We start from the raw sequence: 20,024 nt of genomic DNA on the forward strand, positions 1-20,024 counted from the left end.
GCAGCCTGTAGTGCAGTTTTATGTTGAACAAGAAAGAGGTGCACCAAAAAGATGACTTTGAGTCCATATTGATTTCTTAAAATTTTTTCTTTAATTTAAATCACAAGACCAGCTAACGTGTTTCGTTCTCAAACATGAAAAGGGTGGAAATTCATCAGGGCTTAATGAGGTAAGGTTCTAAGGCGCCAATTAGAATACATCACAAAAAGTGGAACTTTTATCTTCTGACAGTAGTATGCTTCAATTTTAACGAATTGACACCTTGTTAAGTGCGAGGATTCCCCTCCTGCAGTTAGGTTGAATATTTGAAAGTGCAGTTTTAAACTGCTATTTTGGCCTAGCAAAATAAACTGTTTGCCAGGCATAAAGCTTACGTTTGAATACATATAATTCACCCCTAATGTAGGCTCTGAAGGCCCATAGGGCAGGGTGCACTGTATTTAAGAAATAGGATGTTGGTGTAAGCTCTGCATGTCCAGGTAGTGGAAAAACCCTACATTTGTTTTTCACTGCTGTATTGCCTAGTTATTCCACTGGTTAACAAGTGGAAATCTATTACATTTAATAGGTGCTAACCTTTGATTGGGTACATACGTACAAGGACAGTCCTATCTGCCACAAGTACTAGAGTAAACATATTACTAACTTATGCTAAGAACAGCAGGTGATGGACAGACTGCAGAACAATGTCATACATTTACCCCAGTACAAAGATCTGGGCCTAAATCCATCGTTTTTTTGCTCACCATGCCATTCCAGTTTGAACCGAGCCATATGCAAATCAATCGTGACCCTGTGCCCCATGGGGACAGTCCAGCCCAAACTGCCAAGCTAGGTCCTCCCTGGACTGGAAACAAGCATCCAAGGACCGGTTTCGGGCTTTCAGCCCTCATCAGCCTGGATAGCTTGATTCCAGTGGCTTGGAGAGCACGAGACTCACATCTGAGCATACCCGTCCCACTCGGGGTGACCAATGCAAAAAACAACAGGTGATGGACAGAATGCAGAACAATGTCATACATTCACCCCAGTACAGAGATCTGGGCCTAAATCCATCGTTTTTTTGCTCACCATGCCATTCCAGTTTGAACCCAGCCATATAAAAATCAGCCTTGACCCTGTGCCCCATGGGAACAGTCCAGCCCGAACTGCCAAGCTAGGTCCTCCCTGGACTGGAAGCAAACATCCAAGGACCCATTTCGGGCTTTCAGCCCTCATCAGCCTGGATAGCTTGACTCCAGTGGTGTGGGGAGCATGGGACTCACGTCTGAGCATACCCATCCCACTCGGGGTGACAAATGCAAAAACAACACTTGATGGACGGAATGTAGAACAATGTCATACATTTACCCCAGTACAGAGATCTGGGCCTAAATCCATCGTTTTTTTGCACTCCACACCACCCCAGTTCAGACATGGCCATATGCAAATCAGCCTTGACCCTGGTGGGAGGACCTAGCTTGGCAGTTCGGGCTGGACTATTCCCATGGGGCACAGGGTCAAGACTGATTTGCATATGGCTGGGTTTAAACTGGAATGGCATGGTGAGCAAAAAAACGATGGATTTAGGCCCAGATGTCTGTACTGGGGTGAATGTATGACATTGTTCTACATTCTGTCCATCAATTGTTTTTGCATTTGTCACCCCGAGTGGGATGGGTATGCTCAGACGTGAGTCCCATGCTGTCCACACCACTGGGGCCAAGCTATCCTGGCTGAAGACGGCTGATAGCCAGAAACCGGTCCTAGGATGCTTGATTCTGGTCCACAAAAGACATGGCTTGGCAGTTCGGGCTGGACTGTTCCCATGAGGCAAAGGGTCAAGGCTGATTAGCATATGGTCATGTCTGAACTGGGGTGGTGTGGAGTGCAAAAAAAACGAGGGATTTAGGCCCAGATCTCTGTAGTGGGGTGAATGTATGACATTGTTCTGCATTCTGTCCATCAATTGTTGCTTTTGCATATTACTTACTTATGCCTACTAACCCGCTGAGGTATAAGCATCAATCAGGACTCTCCACCCATCTCTGTCCAGGACTTTTCTTTCAGTCTGACTCCAGGTGTAACTTCAAAAGTACATAGAGGGTCCATGACTGACTGGATATATTTGGAGAAGAACGCAGGGAAAAATACACATAGCAAACAGAAATAAATATTTCTTCAAATCTTCATATGGAAAAAACAGTATGTTCATGGTGTACAAAAGCCATAAGTCAGACCAGTTGAGTTTATAATTTATTCATTTTAAGTTCAAAAATATTTTTTTATTCCTTTAAAAAAAAATAAAGAGCCATAGCACATATTGTTGTGATATTACCTTGGCATCTATATATACATAATTAGTGTGTACCACATGAAAATACGGACAATACAAATATACAATCTAAATATAGCACAAAAAAACACATGACCAGTTGCCAAACAATGAAAACAGAAAACACGTATAAAAAATTATGTAACAATGATCACATACCAATCATCCAAAAACAAAAGAAGTCAAACCGGTTCTAAAAATTGTTACTCATTGTGATAATAGTTATAATACAACAAGAATGGTACTGGTATAGCAGGCATTAGAACAGATGAACAGAAATGAGCCGACATGCGTTTCGGAAGTACAATCAATATCAACAGCCTTCATCAGGTACTTGGTGCGGGAGCTAAGAGTGAGGTAAGGCAGCCCTCACAGACCAAACTTCATCTTTTTTTCTCTTTTTTTCTGTAACAATAACATTTTACATAATGAATGACTGTATTGTGGACCAATCGGGTGGATCTCGGTCTTCTTTCTCGTTTCTAGAGCCGAAAGATTTACAGAATGGGCGTCCTAAATGCTGTATCCTGCACAGCAGGTGGATTAAAAGTGTCCAGCAATCCCCACAAACTGAACACTTGACCTGCAGAATTTCTTACAGCTGTTAGCTAATGGATTCCGAGCTCTAATTCGTTCTTCTTCAATCGCCGTGTTTTTCAATCTGCAGCGTACCTATCTTACTTATAATTCCGAAGAAGCAACAACAGTGACCGGTCCAAGACCCAAGTGCATTTGTGCCCGCACATTTTCATTTATGCATAACACAAAAGCTGAACTTGTTATTAATGCTTGTTTTTCGCGTCTGCCTTGATCTGTGTGTGAACAGTCACTTTATTAATGAACACAAAAGTATACGTGCAGTAATAACATAAAAGTTGTCTCGTTTCAGCCCATTCGACGCTTAAACTACTCATTGAGAAAGAAGGAGTTGCTGGCCACCATATCGGACATTGCAACTGTAACTTTGTGGGACGTGTGTCAACAGAAATGTTATCACATGTTCGATGCGGAGCACACATCACCAGCCACAGAAATATGTGCTTCTCCACTTAATGACTGGTTAGTTGTCAGCGTTGGCTTGGATCAAAAACTAGTTCAATATGACGCTGCAAAAAAAAAGTAAGTATTTTTTAATGTTCTTTCTCGCCAGTTGACTAATTCTGATCATGTACTTTCTATCTTGCAACATTCCTGTATACTTTTTAAATTCCGACGTCTCACAAAATGTATTTGGCTTGTATTATGCATTGCTAAAAGCAGTCATTTTTAGATGAATGCGCCCAATAAGTGCTGAAAGATATAAGTTCTCAATACTGGTTGTTCCCTTAATCCGATGTCACATAGTATCCTTAGTCATGACTGCCTTCAGTTTTTTTGTAGAAGAACATTTGCTTTCTTATGTCCCTGGGAAATGGTAAAGTGTATCTTCTTTTTGTGCCTGGAGACCTTTTGCAAAAACAATGATCTCAGGCAAAAGAAGAGCAAGCATTTGCAAGGCAATCAGTTTTGCCTTTGGGACCTTATATGTATTTAGCTATGCAGCACATTAGCCTGGGTGCTGAAACATCTACTGTTATTTAACATGGAGGGAAAGTAAGCACCAAACTGTGTGACATTCCAGGTATGGGAAAACATGGAGAGAAATATTGCCTTTCAACTGGAAATGGTAGAGACCCTGCTAGACAACGGGGAGACTTCAGCACTCATCCTCCTAGACCTCTCCGCCGCCTTCGACACCGTCTGCCACTGCACGCTACGCGCACGCCGCAGGGATCCAAGACAAGGCTCTGGAATGGACCACCTCCTTCCTCTCTGGCAGAACCCAGAGCATCCGCCTCCCCCCTTTCCATTCTGAAGCCTCCGAGATCATCTGCGGCATACCCCAAGGATCCTCCCTCAGCCCGACACTGTTCAACATTTACATGGCCCCGCTCGCACACGTCGCCCGACAGCACGACCTCAACATAATCTCCTATACCGACGACTCTGAACTGATCCTCCCCCTCACCAAGGACCCCATCACCACCAAAGCCAACCTCCATGAAGGAATGAAGGCCGTCCCCGACTGGATGAAGATCAGCCGTCTGAAGCTGAACTCTGACAAGACGGAGGTCCTCATCCTCTGCTCCAACCAGTCAGCCTAGGACGACTCCTGGTGGCCAACGGCACTGGGGGCAGCCCCGACCCCCACCGACCACTCACGCAACCTGGGAATCATCCTCGACTCAACGCTCTCAATGACCAAGCAAACCAATGCCGTCTCCTCCTCCTGCTTTAACACCCTCAGCAAGATCTACAGATGGATCCCGACAGATACAAGAAAGTCAGTCACCCAGGCCCTCGTCAGCAGCAGACTCAACTACGAAACGCCCTCTATGCGGGAGCCCTGACCAAGCTCATCAATCGACTACAATGCATCCAAAATGCCTTGGCACAACTGATCCTCGATGTACCACGACACGGCCACATCACCCCCCACCTGAGAAACCTTCACTGACTCCCCGTCAACAAGAGGATATCCTTCAAGCTCCTCATCCACACACACAAGGCACTCCACAAGACCGGCCCAGCCTACCTCAACAGACGGCTCTCCTTCTACACCCAAACCGCCAGCTACGCTCCGCCGACCTCTCACTTGCCACTGTCCCGCGCATCCAAAGAACAACCACCGGCGGGAGATCCTTCTCCTACCTCGCTGCCAAGACATGGAACACCCTCCCACTGAGCCTATGACAGACCCAAGACCTGCTGACCTTCAGGAGGATACTAAAGACCTGGCTGTTCGATCAGTAGCGGCCCCCACCTCCTCCCCCCAGCGCCTTGAGATCCTTGCGGGTAGGTAGTGCGCTTAACAAATGACTGATTGATTAGTCTAAAGCTCTATTTTTATTATACAATCAGGGCCTTCGGTGGTCATATCACTGAAAATACAAGGTTTGAAAAAAGATATTATTGTCTACTGGTGCTCGTGGAAGACAATTCCTATGGACTGAAATCTAGGGAAGGCTAAAGTGATTCTGGTATTTTAATGACCTCTGCTGGTCGTTTTCTATCAAGAAAGTTAAATAGAGGCAGTTGCCAGAAAAATAAATAAAAGTAAGTCCCTCAGCAGAAAGCAAATTTTGTATTTTACTGACCTCTACTGGTCATATTCTATCAAGACCATTAAATAGAGGCGGTTGAACAAGCAGAAAGCAATTCTGGTATTTTACTGACCTTTACTGGTCGTTTTCTATCCAGACAGTTCGAGGCAGTTGAACTGAAAAAAAAAGTCCCAAAGCGGAAGCAGACAAGTCCTAGGGGCTGATCTCCAGAGCCCACAAACTACACAAGTGTGTATATATAATCTTTATTCAATCGCAAATATGATCATTTGCTAGGTTTAAAACAATCGTATTATAAAACCGTTAAAAATGTAAAATACAATATTTCATGAAAATCACGTAAAAGACTGACAATAGCAGCAGCAGAAGAAAATATATAAAATACATGATTCAATTCTGAGGAACTATATTGATATGCATTAGCCAATCGTATTTCCAAGTACACTTTTAAACAGTTTTGACCTTCTCCACCATGCATGCAGCAAGAATCTCGATATTGCAAAAACGAGCCATCTTGTGGTGTTAGATCTAAAAATTCTTAATACTTTGCTGGGGTTTGTAAACGACAGTAGGCGACAGACTGGAGTTATCCAGGTTTTCCTGTAGTCAGCGTAGGTGGGAAAGCAAAAAGTTAAAAAGATCAAGGGTCTCTGATCGAGTATGACATGTAGGACAATATGATGTTACAACTGCATTTCCCCATGTGCTTCTTCTTGAGTTTAAAGGTAGAGCCCCAAGTCTAAATTGAATGTACAGATCTTTTGCCTGTGGGGGTTAAAATGTAAAAAGCTAGTAGTTAAAGTGCCATGTGCAATGCCTTCTACACTTTGGAATTCCATATGCTCCCAGAACCTTTTTTTAATAAAGGGAACCGTTGATTTAGATATAGACTCGGGACCCTCCCAGATGCACCCCAGCCATAGTTCCAAGAACCATTCGTTAATTGTATTAAACCTTTTGATACGGCCTGATTGTTTATGCAAAACAATCAATTCTTCCGAAGCCACCTTCAGCAGGACCTGTGTTACTGATCCAAATGCTTGCGCACCCAGCATAACCTTGCCCTTATTTGATTTATAGGGATTAAACGTCATGAATTTTGTTTTAGAACAGGTTTTTCTATCCCCTTCTCCCTGCATACTTTATCAAATTTGTTCAGAAGGTTCTTGAACCCTTTGGGTGTTCTAGGAATAAGCAACGTGTCGTCTGCGAAAAGCAGACAAGGCACTAAACTGCCTGATAATCTTGGGGGGATCACCACAACAGTTGTACAATTCTTCTATCAATCAGTTAATATAGAGGGTGAATAAAGTTGAGGCGAGGACACATCCTTGACGTACACCCTTCTGTACTAATATGTCTTTTTTCAAACTGCCATCAGTGTTCCACCTGACCTTTGCATATGTGTCGTGGTGTAAACAGATCAGGATGGTAAGTATATAAGCTGGGAGACCTAGTTCGCTCAGTACTAGCCAAAGTTGGGTACGATCTATTGAGTTGAATGCCGTTTTTAGATCCACAAATACAACATTCAGGTGGCCACCTCTAATCGTCACTTCCTTCCAGATTAATAGAAGAAATCTAAAAACTTTGTCAGTGGTACTTGTGGAGGACCTAAATCCCGCCTGGAGATCTTACAGGATATTATACTCGATCCATTTTTAGATCCTAGATAAAATGATTTTACAAAAGATTTTTTGGGAGACATCTATAAGGCTGATTGGCCTGTAATTACTGGGCATCCCTTTTTTCTCCCTTTTTGTAAATAGGGATGATCTCAGCACCGGGTTTTTGCCACCTGAAATGATTGCATTAAAAACTAATTGGAGTAGTGGTCCCCATATTAAGAGTTCCACCTTGTGCATGTCACCAAGAAGCTTAACTAGGCCCGGGGCTTTCCCACTTTGTAGTGCATTTATGGCTGTGATAGGTTCCTCTAAGGAAATGACTGTCTCCTCGGTTAGGACTGTTTGTGTGTCTCAATTGCGAGCCCGGGTCAGACAGGACACCTTGTCCTGTATATAACTCTTCGAAGTATTTCTCCCACTCATGGGGTTGTATATAGAAATCGGTTTCTAGTTTTAAATTGGGGGAACCCTTGGCCATGAGATGCCAAAACAGTTGGCTATTCTTTTGCTTTGACACCTAAACAAGCATGGCCCAATTATCTGCCTCCCATTCCCTTTTTGCCTTCTCTTGGGCTAGTTTATATAACTTCCTGTTTAATGTCTATAGGGAATTTTGATTTTACCGCCACAGTAAGTTCAGCCTTGGCTTTACCACAGGCCTTATTAAACCAAAGGGCTGACTTCTGTTTTACAAATTGGCCATTACACTGTTTATAAAATACTGGTCTGATTGCGGCGCTCAGTTGAAGGATTTTAGCCATGATGCCATCTATACTGGTGGTGTTAGTACTCAGATCAACAAGAGTCAGCTCCACCTCGGAGTATATTTTCTGAAGAGCAGTTGGATCGACCAGTATCATTTGCCATTTGACTCTTTTATTGTTATTACTGGTGATGATCGGGGCACTCTTAGGCCCAAGGTTACCATACAGTAAAGCTGAACCCGACAGTGTGAGGGCCAGAGCATTATGGTTGCTGTCTTCCCGTATTAATACAGCCATATCTTTTTTACTAGGCCAAAGTTCAACGTCGAAGAGGATATAATGAATCCCTTGGTTGCCCCCCTCTTGAACATGTGGCATGCTTCTCTGTCGGAGTCAGTCAGACCATTTCACACTTGAACCCCATAAGTCATAGTGAATGATGCCCCACCCTAGTAGGTCTCTTACATACACATATAAGTATATACTCAAGTATATACAAGGTCTCGAATCCTCAACTAAAAATTGGTTTACAAATTTAAATATAACACTTGTAGGTAGGCCTGCCGCTTTCACTCTGAACCACTCTTGGCCTAACTTTATAGCTTTTCATACCTTCTAGTCTGAACTCTAAACAACTAACAAACATTAATACTTTTAACCTGGCTAAAAATAAAAGGCTAAGAACGTTCAGTTATCATTTTATTTTTCCTTTGCATTGCTCTTAGAGCAGTGGGGCAATGCCCCTCCACCTTAGCCGAGCTGCAGCGGAGTTAAACCAAACTTGTATTTGTTCCTCTTCAAAGGTAAATGAGTAGCTTTTACTTTAAGTACACACTCCAGAGTTCTGCCATGATACCCTTGTTCTTTCCAAACACCAATATGTCTCCTTGAAAGAAGAGAACCTGGGGTATCCCTTCCAAGATCCTTTTCAGTACTCTTTGAAAAGCATGCTGGTGCAGAAGCTAGCATTCTTAAAACCTGTAGGAACTCAGATGTTCTAAACAAAGTGAGATGCCTGGATTCATCATCGGGTGGCATATTGAAGCCAAGTCCATGTTACTAACCTGCTTAGCCCCCTTAAGTGCTGCTAGGGTTTCAGTGATATTGGGGAGTGGTTAGTGAGCCACCAAAATGTTTTTAAGACCTCTAAGGTCATCATCCTTGGGCGCAGCAACCATCTAAGTCAACCAGTCTGAGGACTCGATCTCTTCAATGATCCCCAAATCCAACAACCACTGGAGTTCAGCCTTAAGAGCCTCACTCATTAAATGCTGCACTTTCCCTACCTTAAACAAACATAGCACTGCATTCCTCTTGAACACGATCTTAACTTCAAATTCATGCAGCAATTATAAATCTTTCTCAAACAGTTCTGGAAACCTATGAGCACTCACTCCCATTGTGTGCACCAATAAAATAGCTTCAAGAGTGTTTGGTTTGAGAATTATGCCCATATCTGTTTAGTTTTGCCAACTGAGTAAATTGTCCCAAGCTTAGCAACAAAGACTTTGCTCACATTTTATCTATCTTTATATTCAATCTTCATCACTGTGTAACCCAAAACACCAATCCTAGTTCCGCCATACCACTCAGGATTAATATCAGAGGGTAGTTATTTTATCTTTTAATCGCCAAAACACCTGTTCCAATGTTGATCTCCAACCACGGTTTATGAACCTGAACCTATCAAAACTGTACTATTTTTGCCACAAACCATTATTTTATCTGCGGCATGGCAAAAGAATCACTGTCAATTTCTCCATTCTCTTTTACAGTTACAATCACCTTCCTTAACTTGTCAGTTGGAATGTCCTACACATCTATTGTATACACTTTTTTACTTCACACTCTGGCATTATGGCCCCTTTTCCCACATGTCCTACAAGGGGGATATCTGGCATAGTACCTATGGTTATTAGAGAGATGCCCATTTCTAAGACATACGTAGCACTTGAATTGTCCCTCTTTATTATCACCATTCCTCAGTGCAAACTATGTCACATTCTTTAACTTCCTAACAAAAAATCCAATACCCACCATGTCGGATTAATCTTTCATCCCATCACTTTGGTTAACAGTGTCAGCAGTTTGACTGTCATGAAATTCCTGTACCATCATGGACATGTTCTCCATAGCTTCTACTATTCCAAGTACCTCCTGCAGACTGATATTTGCTAAGAGTTTTACCTGCAATATTTGATTGTTGATACGCCTCACTAATTGATCTCTGATGAGAGAATCAGTGAATGAACCAACATCACATGTATGAGCTAGAGCAAGATAGTTCCCCACTTTGAGTTTTACTTTGGGTTCTGGAGAAAAACTTGTGCCATTAAAAAAACAGCAATAATCTTGGTACCAATATTTTTCCAGTTTTATCACCAGCATTTCATAAAGATCTCTAGGTTTCTCATTGGGTGAGCCTATGGTCAGTTCCTCCAAACTGTCATATACATTTCGTCCATTCTATCCTAAATTATGTAACAAAATGTCTTGTTTTCTAGTTGCCGGACATTTCTCACTATCTATAGCGACTAAATACTAATAAAATATTTTTTTCCCTTGCTTCCACGAGAGCACATGATCACCTTTTTTCCAACAACAAGAAAATGTGGCTGAGAAATGTTTGCCACCGCCATCGTGGATTGGCAACACAGATATATGAAAAATCTAATGGAAATAGATGAACTAAAAAACAAGTGTGAGCAAGATTTTCCAGCCTATAAGAATGAGTGTGTATTTTGCAGTTAAAAGGAAGACACTTGATGAGAAATATTTGTGAGCATTACATTTTTTATTTAATTTCAGTGCCGCATATCTTGCTGCAATGAGTTTCTGCAGTTCTTTGTATTTTCCTGAACACGTGCTGTGTGGCGCTTGACACATGACAAACGGGCAAACTGAATGACAATTCCTAAAAGTTTACCTAATAAAGAATTGCGACTTTTTTTAAATAAAAGGATGCTAGCTTTATGCATACACTTTAATTCACTCGTTCTGTGCAGCAACTATTTTAAAGCTTCCAAAACAGAACTTTAAAAACAGCACAATGCAACATAGAATCCTCAGTCCCTAAATACTTCTTGTCCTCCATATTCTTCCTCTTTTGTTTGACTCTTCTTTGAATATTCCTTGTTGTTCTTTTCCTAATTCATTATCTCTCTTTCATTACCTGCAAAGGTAACCAAAATCCTCTGTCCTATTCTTAATCTAGTATACACCTGTTAAACAAACAACTTATTTTAAAATTACAATCTCTCTAATTTGTTTTCTAAACCCTTCCCTTGTTCCCTACCCATTTAACCTCCTTATCTTGTGTGAGGGTGGATGGGATAATGCTAGCCTCCTTGTCTTTAATAAAACCACAATTCTTTATTCAATAAATCTTTAAGAACTGTAATTTGACAAGTTTGGAGACTAGCGTTATGCATGTTCAAAGTTTTTCAAAGCACAGCTTTAAAAATGTTCTACAGCTCTGAAATAAAACCTCCTAAACGTATCCGCAGTAGACCAATCTGCTGCCTTCCGAATGTCTTCCAATTGTCCTCCAATCAAAAAAACCTTACTCACCATGACACCCCTTACAGTGTGCCATGAATTTTGACAAGTCTACAACTCATTCCCTCATTACATCCTTCACCCATCTTGCAATTGTTGCATTTGTGTCAGGGTTAAATGGCTTTACATATGAAATCAACAATTGATCCACTCATGCACATCTTTTGACATCATTCTACTTTCTTATTCTTTAATACATCTAACCACACACAAATTAGAAGGATTGTCAAAACTTGGGTAAAATCCCGAACCATACATAGTCTTAGGTCTTTCCCAAATAAAAAAACAAAAAACTCAATTTGGTTGAAGAAATCTATTTGACACTTCTAACACCCTTATATCTGAAACCCATCTGAATGAAATGAAACACAGTAATGTTGCTAATGTCCATATTCTCCCACTTCTAGGTATTTGTTGCTTCAACATGTCTCAAATAACTTTGGGGCATATGTATGAAAGTTTGGTTTTGCGATTCTCAATTAGCACATTTTAGAGAATCGCTATTTGAGTATTGCAAAACGAGATGTATGTAGGATGTGCAAAAAGATTTGTGAATCCTACATATTACTTATTTGTGAATCACAAAGTGTGATTCGCAATTAAGGAAACCCTCCCTATTCATTCCTATGGGCCTAGAGGCCTATAGGAATGAATGGGAAGACATTCTCAATTTGTGATTAGAGAATGCAATTTCAAGGTTGCAAGGGTGTCAAAAGGACACCCTGTTGCACCACTGAAATAAGCATGGGTGCCTAAGGGCATGTATGTGCGCCCATTGCACTTTGAAAAATGCAAAAATTGAATTTTTCAAAGAAATCGCTAATTACCACCAACTTGAAGTTGGTGGTAATTTGCCATTACTTAAGGTCAATTTGCACTTTTTCTATGCTTCTTACATTGCATTTAAGGAATCACAATTTGCGATTCCTTAAATGCAATTGCAAAATAGGTAATCACAAGTTTTTCATTCATACATACCACTAAGCTCAATTGCGATCGCAAACGCCGAAATTCACAGAATTTCGGCGTCTATCACAATTTGGAATGATACATATGGCCCTTAGATACCAAATCAACATTCTGTAATGTTTGATATTTTGCTCAAGGTGGTCTCATTATCTGTTTCCCTTTCAGTAACCTGCATATCAATGGGCTCCTACCCACTGACAATGAATCTACCTGAACACCTGATATCCTCCATACTAAAATGTTGAGTAAACTCCACTCCACTAAAGGATGTTCTTCCTTTTTTATTCCTTGTAAAAAGACATTCACATAACCTTATCACATATGGGATTTCTATCGGCATCTCCATAATAGCTGGATACCATGCCTGCGTTTTCCAAGAAGGTATTCCCAGTACTATTTGAAATCTCTGCCTCCTCACTTGAAGCAATACTAATAAAGAATGAGGGTAAACACATACCCTTTCATTTTCCTCTGGTCCTGCAAAAATGCATCTACTGCTATTGCTCCCGGATCTGGCCTCTGATAGAATTAGGTAACTGAAAAGTCAATTAGGAAAATAAAAGATACACCCCAAATGAGAACATTATTTCCTGAATTCTCTGAGAATAATCCTCCCTTAACTTTCAATCGCTGTAATCCATCAGATTTCTCAAACTCCAATCTGATACCACATTGTGCATCCCATGGTAAATATTCTGCTTTTAATCTGATCTTCTTTTCCAAGCTAAATTTCCATATTATGTTGCTAAATCTGGCAGTCTCTTTGACCTGCTTCCGCCCAATTTGTATATATATGTTACTGAGGTTATGTAGTCCATCTTCAATGAGACAGAATTTCCCTTTAAATCTTTCCTGAAACTGCGGAGGGCAAACAAACCCGCTCTTAACTCTAAACAATTTGAGTTCCTCTTTCTCTACCACATTCCAAACACCACCTGTCTCCAGGCCATAGCATATGGCTTCTCATACTGAATTGCTTGTATCTGATTTTAGAATCAAATCTGGTTTTGTTCCAAACATTGCCTGTCCATTCCAGGAGTCCAAATTTTCCTTCCACTATAATAACTCCTCTTTCACTTTTCGGCTCAGAGGTATCATGACTCTATACCACAATCATTTCCTCAAACCTAAATTCCTTAAACACTGGGGGGCCCTGTAATGTAAAGGTGCTTGAAATCCAACTTGTATCAATGAAGATAATAGACAGATCACCAGTGCCAACTCTCACAACTTTACACTCACCATCTTTGACAACAATCTCACTTCCTTTCTTATCTTCTTTACTTCCTTCTGCTGTAACTATAACTGGCCTGTTACTGTGTCTACGACAAGTCCTGTAAATTCCAATTATTGTGACAGTACTAATATTGATTTCTCTGTATTTATTATAAAACCCAATGTCTCTAACAAATTTTACACCAACATCAACTGGTCTTTCAATTCCTCCCAACTTTGAAAAATTATCAAAATGTTGTCTAAATAAACAATCATGCTTACTACTCTTTGTCTTGGAAATCCCACTACTGCCTTATAACTTTTGGAAAACACCATGGTGTGGCTGACAGCCCGAGTGTGAGACAATGGAATTAGTATAATTGTCCTTTGCATCTGAACTGTAAATAGCATTGACTCTCCTTTGCATTTGGAATTGTGAAATAGTCATCTTTGAGATACATTTTCACCATCCAGTCTAAGCCCCGAAGCATGTCCCACAGTAAATGAGTGAAAATATATTACAATTTCATTTAGATTTCTCAACTGTATCACAGGCTTCCAGCCTTTATCTTTTTTCTCCACCAAAAAAAGAGTTCTTACAAACTGTTTCTGGTTTTCACCTATTTATATTATTGCTTCTTTCAATAATATTTGCAACATTTCCTCTTGTACAATATTCTGTAACCCCTTCTGAAAAATTAGCTCATTTGGTGCTTTCGGATGTATGACGTTAGCACGCATACTATTACCACGCATACCTTTACAACGCGGTATTTACAACGCATACCGTTACAAATCATAGCGCTTTGAGGTGCTGGATAGTGATAAGTATAATTTTATATTCCAACTCCAGTCCCTGTGGACACTAGGGAAGGTGTTGGATATAAAATTAAACTTATTTCCTATCCTAGAGCGCCCCCCAGCGCAATGCGTTGTAATGGTATGCGTGGTAATGCCTGCGTTGTAATGGTAGTGCGTGGTAAAAAATGCGTGCTAAACGTTGTATACCGGTGCTTTCATCTGGTGTGGATCTAAATCAAAGTCTATTTGATAACCCTCCATTGTCTTAAATACCTATGTATCCTTTGGTAAATCACTACATTGGTTCTTTGAAAAATCTTAACCTTCTGTCAACTTTTTTTGGGATAGGACCAAAAACAGTCCTCATACTCACCTTGTCCGTCATTGATATTTAGACCTTGTCCTCTACCCAATTGAACACTTCTTCTTTGGGAATAAAAATTGGGAACTCCTTGGTTTCCTCTATAACTTCCATAATTCTGGTGTCTTGAATTATTCTGATATCTTTATTCTGATACAACACTTGGGAATTATAATTTGCTAAAATGACAGGGTGCCCTCTCCTCCCAGCATTCCCATAAACACTGTTCCCTGTAAATACTCTTAGCATTGACAGGTGAGATTTGCCTAGACGTGTAAAAGTCTGCACATATTTACTCAGGTATTTTCCCATTCCATCTCCGAATAATAATCCCTTTGCTGCTCTACTAGACTCTTTTCTAGCCAAATTGCCTCAATTAGAATTAATATGCATTTGTACTGTTCTACATCTCTTAGCCAAAAGTCCTGCATTGGCATAGCCTAAAAACAAATGGCACACTTGCACCATCCTCTTAGTAAATGTATATTTAGATCACTCCCTTTCAAATATGCATCTTACGTTGTATCACAAATCCTAGCCCTTGGACCCAGGGTATCTTTGACCCTGTCCTGGCACTGCTTTAATTATCTCTCTAAACCCTTTCTTGGGTCTCTTCCCCATCTTAGAAGGGTATGTTAGTAGTTCCGGGTCCGGATTAGGTGTTCGGGTTACCTTCTCCTCTATCACTGGATGAGAGCACTCAGCCCTCATAATGTGTCTTATCCTTCTCTAGTGGTGTCATCATTCTGTTCTTTATATAATTAGGCATATGATCTAAAGGTCAACAATCCTGTGGGTGTTTTATATAACTTGGGTCAAATAATCTCTCTCCTAATAGATCATTAACTGTTCTTATTTCCTTGTACTTATTTTTGTTATCATAAAATTCTTCTTCTAAACAATCTTTGTTATTCAAATCCAGATTATATTCATCCATATTTGATGTTTCACCTGTCATTTCCACTTCATCCTTTGGCTTAAACTCACTTTCAGAGTTATACTAACTTTTCTTTGTGCCACTTTGGACACCTCCTCTTCCTGAGCCACTTTGGACTGCATTCTTATTGGACATTACATACATATGCTTCTTTTTCTTCATAAATTTCCCTCCTGGATTTCTATAAAGATCCATCTCATCAGTTATTGAAAAATATTCCTAATCATCTACTGGTCTAAGTTTCCTCTTTCTACTTAATTCCTGTTTTACAGTTTCTTCAGCTGCATCATGTGATTCCTGACTGATCATTTTCCCAATCATGCCCCCCTGGCTTGACTCCTCTTTACTTTTCTCAGCCATTCTGGCATTTTAAATATATTTTACCAATTATTATAATTTCTTTTCTTTCCATTGTCTATATTCGTGTTATCTTATGTTAAATTGCTCGCAAATATCACAACTGCTGACACCAGCCATTTCCTGCAACAAGCACCAACCGGAAGCATTTCGTTGTTATTGCATCCCTAATTTCGGTAAACATTAATTCTATGATTTGAAAACATTCCCTATTTCAATTAAATACATACACACTGAGCTGCGAAATCAGACGCATAATGCCCAACTTCCTTTAAAAAGAAGCTACAGACGCATACAATGCTTCTACATGTCCACGATTAATGGGTGCAGTTTGGAGAGCGGGACGGGATACATTGCGCTCGCTCTCAAGTGCCTGCTGGTGCCTTTCCTATTCGCGTTTTAAATGATTTTTAGAGCGAGACGCTGGACAAGCGGTTCTTGCTCTCATGTGAGCGCCGGCATGGCTTTTTTTAAATTTAACCACTAACTGTTTATAAATCTATTTGTAATTAAATCTGTACCTTTTGAAAAAACATTCAGCTTTAGATTTCTATAGAAAACTACTTATATTTCAACCATTTCTTTCAAATATTGTCCATCACTAATGATTTATAAAGCAGAGAGTTGTTTAAATAAAAATATCTTTGAATTGCTATAACAAATACAAACATTATTGCCCATAAATTGGAGCGTTATCTACAATATACTACACTACATTTAAAATATTACATATAACAATCGTTCAAAAGCAGTATAGACCCCCAAACAATAATACATTCAATGATATCTGCTGAGAAGCAGCAACCAAAAGAGAGGAAGAATTTGGAGGACAAGGAGTATTTAAGGGACTGCGGATTCTATGTTACATTGTGATGTGTTTTAGGTTCTGTTTAGGAAGCTTTAAAAGAGTTGTTGCTCAGCAGGAGTGAATGAAAGTTTATGTATAATGCTAGCCCCCTGCCTTGCCATAAAAGTGGCCAACACACATTCCCTAGGATTTCAAGTTAGTGAAATGTTTCTGATCATAAAGAAATTAAGCCTCCGGTACATTTATCATGCCAGGAGCATTATGTAGACCTCATGCATTTTAGTCCATAATGCAGAACTCAATGTGTAAAGCTGAAGCGCCATGTGGAGAATGGCAGCATGACTTTCATTCTTTCAATGTAGGCATTGACCTGCACTCAAATTCCTACAGAGCCAGATGAGTCTTTTATCCGTGCAGGATAGTTTCACCAACTAATCAAAGCTTGTAGGAGCATGAAAACTAATGTTATGTAGCGCATAAAAAATGTGGCTAATGTGGGTTAATACTACCTCTTAACAATGTGGTATAAGATAATTTGTTTTGTTGCATGAGCTGTCCAAATAGTCACATTCTAATAACTGGAAGAGCTTTGACTCTGTGTAACGCTTCGGTGTGTTAGTTTGCCCCATCTAATCATGGGCGTTCACCTTTTTCATTCACACCACAGTTCCTTAATTTTGTTGATCACACGTAAGACCTGTTTTCAGACACCCACTGTGCTAACGTCTTCCTAAACATCAGACTGGTGTGACCATTAGATTCTGATGAGAAACAGCACCAACAGCGCTGCCCATTTGTGAAATATTTAATAGCAAAAGAGGAACAGGTGTGTGACAGGGCGCCCCTGGAGCAGGACTACGAGTGCCCGCAGGTACCGTGAAGATGTGTTCGGCGTCTTTAGTGTGGCAGGCCCACGGCAGGCCCAGAAAGAACTTAAGGAGGCTCCAGGTGCAGAGACGGGGTCAACCAGCGGCTTAGAGGAAGGAGCTCACCGACGCTGGAGCAGCGAGACCTGAGGGCAGAAGCGACTGCAAAGAGTGAGAACTGGACCGGAGAAGAGGAGACGCGGGTCAGAGGTACAGACTATCCCGGGGGAAGGCCAACCGGACGAGGCAGCCGTGGCTCTGTTATTGAGCCATGGCCTCAGGCAAGTGACCCGAATGACCAGTCTCTATATAGACAGCTGGTTTCTCACCCACACATACATCACTGAGCTCTAAAGGACATTTTGGGGGTCTTAAAGGCAGGGTGTGTTTTATCTTTTAATTTGGAAGGGTTTCCCCACCTATTCTTTCACTCTCTTTCTACCAGACTTGAGTGTGTACCCCGTGAGGTGAAGAGAACCTGGGGCTGAGGAAAGAGTGTGGATTTGGGAGCCCAAAGAGGGTAAAGCCACCCGGTTAGTATTCTACTGCTTTGCGCTTTCTTGCTATACCCGGTCTCCCATTTTCTCTTAGAGGTTACCCAGTAAACCTGAGGGAACTAGTGTCCCTACTATGGTCCTACTTCCTTGGGGTATTGGTGAGGAAACCATGACTTATTAGGAGCAATCAGATAACTAATTGCCTGTCCTTTCCCCGAGGGTGTATCGGCACCAAGGCAGACCTATGGAGGATCGATGATTTCGATCGAAGAGACACAGACTGAGTCACAGAGGCTCGCCAAAAGGAGTATATGGTGGCACTTGTCGGATTATTAATAAAACGTGCTTTGTTCAAGCAACTATTGAGTACTCTCGTGGTTTGTCCTGTAACAAGGTGAATATGGGGTTTCAGCTAAAATGTCTGTTTCTCCTCATCCAAGACAATGGAACGTCAAAGAACTGGCTGCACCTCCCTCATAAGTAGTTTTAATTTTAGCTGCCTTATTTAAGATATGCCTATCACCAATCTGTAAGATTTCAGTGTGAGTCTGTAGTGCTTGGAATCACCCATATTGGATTGTTCCCTGTACTACAGTGCAAGCAGTGGAGTATGTCTGTTTCGCGCACATTGCATTCTGTGTAGTGTCATCCATAAAGGAAACAATTTTGTACTTATTTACTGGTAAAACATGCAACTTTTGTGATTTTTCAAAAACTCCTGCTTTCTCATTGTGTGTGGGGGTGAGGAGTTTATACTCAAATAGTAGATACAATGATTCATTGCATTCAGTGCAGATGCAGGGCATGGACATTACAGATCTTTGTATTCTAGCTGCTTCTATGTTGAGTATCGGGGACACCGCTATAATCTTTTTACCTTGCGTCAGTGAGAGGGTCTCTTTTTTTAACATGCCAGTTTTCACTGCTGTGAGACTTGTCCCTGAGCCAGTGAACAACTACTCAGCAGCTCAAAATGATGATATTTGTAAACTTTTGGGGCAGTCCATCCCTTTTTTGTAGAACAGGTATGACCTGAAGCGCGGCAAACCACTCTAATGACTAGGTTTCATCAACTTATATAACTGTATTCGGTCATTTGTACAAAACGCCATCAAAGTATACAAAAATAAAACTTGGGTATATTTACAATTAAAATAGTATTAAACCATGCAAACACAAGTACAAATGACATCTCTAATCAGGTTAAAAAGACATAGGTACATAGATACATATATACAATTGGCCTAGTCATGCATATGTATACAGTATAAATGGAAAAAGAGTTAAATTGGGCAACGCAACTATAATAAGATTTTTTTGCGAATTAGCCAGTAGGAGAATAAAAAACAGCTAAGAGCAAAAACTATTGGCCCAGTAGTATGTTTTCAAAATTCTGAACACAATCTGGTACTGCCTAGCACCCAAGTTAAGGCATATTGGTCTAATCCATCTCCTATGTAACTGCCAATACATGGGACAAATGAACAAAATGGGTTCTTCAGTTTCATCAACTTCGTGGCAGGCAGGATAGGTGTCTAAAACTAGGCTGATCGCCTCTTTCCCCAGAAACCTCAATAGCAAGTTACCATATCTAAATCTAATATACAAACTTTTAGCAAAGGGTGGTGAAATCAAGTCAAGAAAAGGTTCAAATAAGAAATATGATTTAATGTTTAAAAAATTGGATGTTACCTGGCTGCTTGTTTGATTATTAATATATTGCTCCCCCACTGCCTTCCAATACAAAGCTTTAAGGGTCAAGATGTCACGTCTAGTGGCCCTTTCTGGATGCTCCCACAATCCCATCAAGTTCAGTAGTTTACACCATTTAGCAATATGTTTAAGCCAAGGAAGTTGTTTTGCTCCATTGAGCGCCAAGACCTCCCGTAGGGAGTTACGATAGTC

The 20,024-nt window shown here is 40.7% G+C and overlaps 1 protein-coding gene across 1 annotated transcript in view; it reads left to right on the forward strand.

The window, feature by feature from the left end:
• Positions 1-20,024, forward strand: part of LOC147750852 (protein NEDD1-like) — a 590,100-nt gene that overhangs the window by 127,535 nt on the left and 442,541 nt on the right. Inside the window, exon 6 of the mRNA XM_086937113.1 lies at positions 3,204-3,433. Coding sequence (XP_086793239.1) covers positions 3,204-3,433 — 230 coding nt within the window. The remainder of the gene's footprint in view (positions 1-3,203; positions 3,434-20,024) is intronic.

Source organism: Lissotriton vulgaris, chromosome 1_1 (assembly GCF_964263255.1).
Source record: "Lissotriton vulgaris chromosome 1_1, aLisVul1.2, whole genome shotgun sequence".
Taxonomy (NCBI): Eukaryota; Metazoa; Chordata; class Amphibia; order Caudata; family Salamandridae; genus Lissotriton; species Lissotriton vulgaris.